Source organism: Pygoscelis adeliae, unplaced genomic scaffold (assembly GCF_000699105.1).
Source record: "Pygoscelis adeliae isolate BGI_AS28 unplaced genomic scaffold, ASM69910v1 Scaffold15, whole genome shotgun sequence".
In the NCBI taxonomy this organism is placed as follows: domain Eukaryota; kingdom Metazoa; phylum Chordata; class Aves; order Sphenisciformes; family Spheniscidae; genus Pygoscelis; species Pygoscelis adeliae.
The window spans coordinates 874695-882063 of record NW_008824988.1 but is presented as its reverse complement, the minus strand read 5'-3'; the positions used below and the strand labels follow the sequence as shown (position 1 = coordinate 882063).

At 40.1% G+C, this 7369-nt stretch overlaps 1 protein-coding gene across 1 annotated transcript in view; it reads left to right on the top strand.

Annotated features, from left to right (window-relative positions):
• The window catches only part of HDAC9 (histone deacetylase 9), a 452900-nt gene that overhangs the window by 438408 nt on the left and 7123 nt on the right, over nt 1-7369 (top strand). The window contains exon 27 of the mRNA XM_009326083.1: nt 5004-5157. Coding sequence (XP_009324358.1) covers nt 5004-5157 — 154 coding nt within the window. The remainder of the gene's footprint in view (nt 1-5003; nt 5158-7369) is intronic.

Below are 7369 nucleotides of genomic sequence, written 5' to 3'. Positions count from 1 at the left end.
ACATGCTGTGTCTAGAATATATATACATGCTTTTTTTTTCTGTTTCTTTGACATCTCTTAGTTTCTGCTTTGTAGTTAGCCCTGAAAATATAACCCGTTGAAATTATTTAGAGCTTTCTGATTCCTGAATATTCCCAAATCTTTCCATTCCAGAGCAGCTTGGATGAAATAGATGTTTGTCAGTGAGGGACAGGAACAGGCAGGTAAATTAGAGCTCTAAAAAATAGTTTCTTCAGATTCTGTTTGTGCAGCCCTTTACAAGTTACTCGCTTTGAGATGTATAGGAGCTTGAGATAAAGTTAAAAAGCTCAAAATAGGCACTGATCCATGAAACAATGCTAACAAATACATGATTTTATTCTGTTTCTGATGCAGAGGGTATTTGATTGCTTCACTTGTGTGCCCTGGCCCCAAGCCTTTACTACCCAGATGCTTTAGGGCATTTGCTCTGGTCTCACTGAAAAATTTTCTCTTTGCCATCAGTTGCCTTAATCCAACTGAGCAGACTTCCCTTAAATTCTCTAATCTTCTGCTCTCTGCCATTTTACCGAGGCAGTGGGAGCTTCCTGACTTCTACTGTTTGCTGGCTCCTTAACAATAACAAATGGATAACAAATGTTTTGCTTCATGCTATATGAATCACAAATAATTGGGATTCATCTGTATAAAATAAATGCAGTTTTTAAAAGGGACACCATGTATTATCAATTGATCATGCGGTAATTATCAAGCTGATTTTAGTTGTAAAGTGGCAATTAAAATTCATTGTAGGTCTATAATTCATCCTTCATATACAGTACTCACCCAGATATGCAAATGCTCTAAGGAAATCAACTGTATATGATAAAATCCAGTAAGTCATTTTTGCTGGGTGGTATGTCCTAGGGTAGCTCATGAGTTAGTACCCTCCTAAACATTTCCTGTTAATGATCTGGAAGAAATCAGCAAGTTAAGGAAATTCATGTACTATGAAAGAGAGAAGATTTGCAAATGATAATAAGGACAGAAAGCTGCATACAGGCCACAGACATTAAGAAAGAATATGCAATTCTATTTGAAATAAGACACGTATTTAATGAAAATGGATCTGAAACAAAAAAAGGTTGAATTGAGAAAAAAAATAATTAATACTGGCTCCAGAAAGGCATAGTGTCTTACTAGAAATACACACAAACGATGGCAGTTCAGAAAGAAGGAATGGATTTAGGAACAAATATGTAGTGTGTGTCTAAAAACGTAGTTCAGAGCTCTGCAGAGTGGTTTAACTTTGCTCGTTCAGAACAAGCTTAGGTCTGAGCTCAGCTGGTACAGTCACAGCAGTCCAGTGGGCTGTTCCTCTGAAACCTAAGTCAGACTGCTCGGGGTTTGGAGTTATTTATACACAATATTCTGTCTTTTCTTCCAGCTATTACCTAAAAGGTTATGCATACATCATTTTGTCTGGAGAGAGACCAAGTATTAGAGAGGAATGTGCTTGGATGACGGAAAGGAGCACTGGGGAAGTTTAGTGCAGCTTTATGGAGGATGCATATTTAGATGGAATTAAAAGAAGCAAGTACACGTTGAATATTAGGGGAACTATGCAGGCTGAAAAGCATTAGGTTGTGGGGTAGCACCTCGAGAGATCCTGAGAAAGCCTGATTTCTTTGGATGATTGATTGCATGTATATTGAGTCTGTATTTCTGTGATCCAACATTGATAATGAGTATTAGCAATATTTTAGACAAAAAAAGTCCCTCTTCTGTGTTTGCTGCAAAAAATTGAAGATACAATACTTAGTTAGACAATGAGAGGAAACAACTTTTTTCTAACTAGAATGGAATTTGTATAAATGTTTTGTTTGTGACAGTGATCCAAAACTTCTTTGGAAATATAATACATTTGGAAGTAGTAGTTCCCACACCCATGTAATATGCTATTTCTAAACAATCCTGTTCACTAGCTTGAATACCACCCCCAAACTGTTTTTTTCAAGCAAGCCATGGTACAGCATGTCCAAATCTATCTGTGAAAGGCAATTACAAATGCCTGTAGCAGTGACAGAAACATTCACTTTTATTATTTCCTGGTAATAATCAGTGCTCCCACAAATCTTTGAGGGAGACTTAAGCACATTTTCATGCTGAAAGCCAAAGCATACCTAGAAGACTGATTTGGTTTCATAGTTTGTTCTTGCAAGCCGCGATTGCTCTTCAAGTTTTGTATGAATGAAACCAGTAGTATGCTTCATTCTTTCCCCTGAGCTCCACCAAGTTCTTCTCAATGAATGTAACAGGACTGGTAGAATTTCACATTCCAGTAGAAATGACATTTTCAGAGATGTGAGCAGTTTGAGGCAGATGCTTTTTGAGCTCATTTAATTGTCAATCCACAGCATACCTAGGTTTCTAACAAAGCTTCTTTGCAGCTGCATGCTGTGATTGCCTCTCTGTTCCACAAGACTTTGCCTGCAAATCTTTTGGTTGAGCACACATGCAAGCCCCGTACGTTTTGTGCACAACATATAAATGTTGTTCTTTATAGCTTGCAAAGCTGTTCTGCTTACCACAGGTGTAAGGTACAGCTTTCTGATTTTAAAGAAAAATCTACCATTGCTTTTTCACAAGCATCAGAAAGTCCTCTTTGCATGAGGTACCTGCTGCTACCTGGATGCTATTCCTAATTGGGACTGCTTTAAAATTTCCTCCCACAAACCACAAACACCCTGCCATGCATTCCCCTTCTCCAAGACTCTCCACTGCAGCATAGGTGCTGCCACCTGCTTCCTGGCCTGACTCTACTCTCCCTCTTTATTGCTGAAGCACCTCTCATAACACAATTCTCAGTGCAGGGAAAGAAGGAAAATCACAGATCACTTGGGAGTGAAGGGCAGTTAAATGGGCACAGAGAGCCCACTAATATGCTTGAATTGGCCCTGAGTTTTAGTGTTACAAGAAAGTCAGGATCTAGGGGGCAGCTGGTGTGTGAGCCTGTGTGTGAATGAACGAATGCGATGTAGCAGTCCTCACTGATGCTGTTTTATTGTTGCTGCAGGAGAACAACACAGTGGTAGCTGGTTACTAATATTTTATTTTACGAATAAAAGCCCTTGAAAACTCCAGCAGTGAACATGGGTTCATTTCTTTTATAGGCAAGAGGGGGTATTATTCCCATGCCAACAGATTTGATTTTCTTGCACATCTGTTCTGCAACAAAAACCCCACCCACTCTGCGAACATTTAGCTCATAAATTATAGGGTTTGAATTGGGTGTATATTGCAAAGACTGACTTTTGCACATATGATCTGTGAGAACATTGTGGAATGCCCATATAACATTTTTGTTTGTTTTTAGTGTATTTTTTAATGAATGGAGAATATGGTCTCCGAGCAGAGTAATAATAGAGAATATTTTTGTCTTGTTTTTATAAAATTTGCCAGGCTCCAATCATTGAGCCTACTGTTATGTACATAACTTTTTAGCTGTGTCTTTCATGCTTTTGGAGTGAAACCAACCTCCTAACACTTAATCTCAACTTTGTAGGATACTTAATACACTTTACATTTTATCCCCAGAAGGTCCCCGTTATTTAAGGATTCTGCTAACTACTCAAACGTGCACACTATTAGAGTTCAAAGAAACACGCTGGCCATGCTCGCTGGTTGTTCTTGCACATTGACTTGGGCTTTCATCTTGCAATGATGTTTTTGAATGAAGACATTTTCAGGCTTTATTGACAGCTGCTTTCTCACTGGAGGGAAAAGTTCATCTTTTGAAAAGCCTGAAACTGTGTTGAGAGCTGTGTTACCAAGGAGGGAGTTTTCAGCAGACTTTGTGCAGCACAGGCAGCACCACCGCTGGCCTGGCCTCCCAGCTGTCAAAGCCTCCAGCTACCCTCCGGATAAGCACCTCGACTCAGCCCGCTGCCCAGCTGCCAAAATCCTCCTTTTAGCCCTCAGAAAAGTCCCCTACTTGATCCCCTCTCTTTCACAGCTGTTGAAACCCTCCGTCTAATTCCCAGATAAGTACCCTGACCCAACCTCTGCAGCAGCTGCTGGAAGCTTCTTGCTAAACACTGAATAAGCTCTGGTCCAAAGCTCCCAGCCTTCCCAAAGCTCCTAATTTCCAGGTGTCATCCACCTGGCAATTAGTGAGTGCTCAGTGGATTACTGGACTGTAAGAAATACATATGTAAATTCTTACTTGTTCACCTGGTTACCACTAATCAACCTCTGTTTCTTAATAGCACTGCAGTAGCAGACCATTTTATGTGTTGACGATGAGGCACCTGCCATTATTGTTTGTGTTGCTCGAGAAGCTTCTTACTGTCTCTTCTGTTGCAGGCAGAAAGCTGAGAATACTCATGCTTTTAATCCACTGCTGTGTTTTTACACAGCAAACCAGAAAGCTCTATTCCTTATGATATCTGGCAGCTTTCCAGCAACAGCCAGTTCATATATGAAAGTTTTAAATAAATTATTGTTCTAGTATACGCCCTGAGGTTGGAGGAGAAAGAACATCCAGGACTAACAAACCTGATTGTTCTGGCAACATCACTTCAGTCCGAGCTGGCATTTCTGAATTTTTTCCTTTTCAAGACAGTGCTGTGTGAGCACGTTATACAACAATGTTCATTTTTCTAGTCCTATTTGCTGTATATGCATCAATTTTCTGCCATATCAGATCTTCTAGGTATTAACCCTGCCCTGAACTCCCTTCACCTTGTGTAGATAAAGCCAATAGCTTGTCTGACAGTATGAGTTCATTAGCCTGTGTGTTACTCCTCCAGTTTATTACCTTCTGGGGAAGGGTGTGACACAGCCCTTGGAATGAAAGCACTTTCCAACTTGGCATTCTTAGGTTCAGAAATATACCTCTTCACTGCAGCCTGAAGTTTCAACTGTACTGCTTACACTGCAGTGATTTTAAATTATAATCAGCCAGTGTTGAACTAAGTGATTACTATGCTTGTACCACCATGCTAGCTAAAATTCCCATAAATTATTATGTGTGTTTTCCTTAGGCAAGTACTGGAAGTCAGTGGAGCCATACTCTGTGCCAGTGAATTGTGCTCTGGCTGAGTCTCAGAAACAAGAGAGGGAGGAGACAGAAACGGTATCTGCTATGGCCTCCCTTTCAGTGGATGTTGAGCAGTGTATCCCTCAGGAAGGCAGCAGGTAAGCATATGCAATTGTTGCAGAGAACAAGGCTTTCGCTCGAGTCAGGTGAGATGAAGACTGCTAGACTAAGGGTTGTTTCAAAATTATCTGCTAGTTGAGGTACCTGGAATTTTTCATCCCTGGATTTGAGTTCTCTCACTTGGTCACTGGAAGCAGAGATATTCTATGCTAGCAGGTATTTTTTGGGGCTGTGTAATTCTTTACTAAGGTTCATGATTAGTACAAGAACCTTGTTTTCTCCCCATGTCTAATGGTCTCTAATACATAAAAAGTGCGTTATCCATATGAGGAAAATAGACATGATCAAGTGTAATCAACCATATTCTTCTCATTGGAAGCTATTCAAACCTGTTTTAGTTTTCATTTTCTAGGAAGGCATTTAACACACAGTCAGATAAATTTAATAAGGATGGACTTAAATCATTATTAAATGATATTAGACAAGCATTAAAAGTTACTTCCCTGGAAGCAATGGAACGGTGCCAGTATAAAACTTAAAGCAATCCTGACCAGGATTATCGCCAACATTTTCTGTGTACCAAGATAAAGGTACACCAGCAAAGAATGAGAATGCCGTTTTTTCCAGCTTGTCAGCTGCTTTTTACGTTAATGAAGATTGCTTTCAATTTCACAAATTGAGAAAATGATACAGTGACTGCTGTTTTGTTTTTTGCCAATTAGAGATGAAAAAATTTGATAGCCACTGAATACTGTGTCATCTACAAAACAGTATTTCTTCAGGGAGTTGTTAGGAATCAGAAAAGCCACTGCAGAAGTTCCTGGAGTTTCCTATTTACCCATTTTAAGGACAAACTTTCCTGTCCTTCACCAGTAGAGGAAGACCCAAAATGCAGTGGAACCATTCGGTTTCCATCACACAAAGAAAACAGGAGAGGGAGGAGGAAAGGAGAAAAAAACCTTATAAGGAGACTCATCAGCTCCCTGCAGTCTGTGGAGCAGAGCTGTGTAACAACAGGAGAGAAAGGAGGGAGCTGTGGGTAGGCAGAGCGGTGGTGGGAGTGGAGCCAGAAGGATCCATGGCTCCTACATTGTGACAGCTACTTGTTTGATTTGGTTCTTGCCTCCCGCGTTGGCTCTTTTAATCAGAACTGAACTGATAGGCATCAGGGGGAATAGCACAGTGCTAAAAGCTATGGATGCATTTGGGAGTGAACATCTCTCACAACAGTGGGAGCACTCATCTGTCAATGAGATAACAGACATGGCTCAAAGGGACACACAGGGAGCAGACCTAGCTAGTAAAGTTCACAGTATTTACATAATTACCTTTCCGATGGTAATTATATTTTAATATGCTATGGCTATTGTTGTGCTAGTATTATTGCAAACAAATCCATAAAAGTTTGGGGAAGAATCCATGATGAACAGGAGACATAGTTTAGGTTTGTGAGAGTGCTAATCAGTGCTCAGCTAAGGAATAACGTAAGGTTTGTCATATAAATTTGTGATAGTTACAAGACACTTCTGCTAGCCAAGGACAGAAAGGTGCCTGCTCGTGCGTGCATGGCTCTGAACTATAAAGACTTTTAGTTAAAGTGTTGAAACTAATGCAATCAAACAAAGCAAAGCTTTAAATTGTCTGAAAAAGGGTGTGGTTAATTTTGTGTATTTTTACATTGCTCAGAATAACCAAGACTTGTATTTGTTATGTGCCTCCACTCACTTAAAACTACAGCCATTGAGAGCAACTGCTGATCCTACATGATTTGAACAAAATAACCCTTTGACTAATGCTGCACTTAGTTATTGTATTTATTACGTACCTACTGATAACCTGTGACAGTTTCCACCCATTCTGAAAACAGAATTTCAGGGCGGAGCTGAGGGAAATGGAAAAAAATGGATGTGCAGAAAATGTACACAAGTGGAATTCATGTGGCTGCCAGATTCATTACACTTCATCAGTTCTGGACTCTTATAGGGACGAATCCATCATGATGAATTGTTCTGTGGAAAAATGGCTTCGTTTGAAATATCTTCTGTGGTGCTGCAGAGATTTTTCAGCAGCACAAAAAAAACCCTATGCACGCATGCGTTCCTGAGTCTGTTTCCACATTCGTAACCCACAAAGAAGTCACCCAAAGCCAGATTGCCATCAGAGAGCGATGGGACAACATAAGTGCTGTCCCACTGGGCCAAAATTGATAGTTAGGTTTTCTGAGGCTTCAGGACATCATTCTCTCTGTTT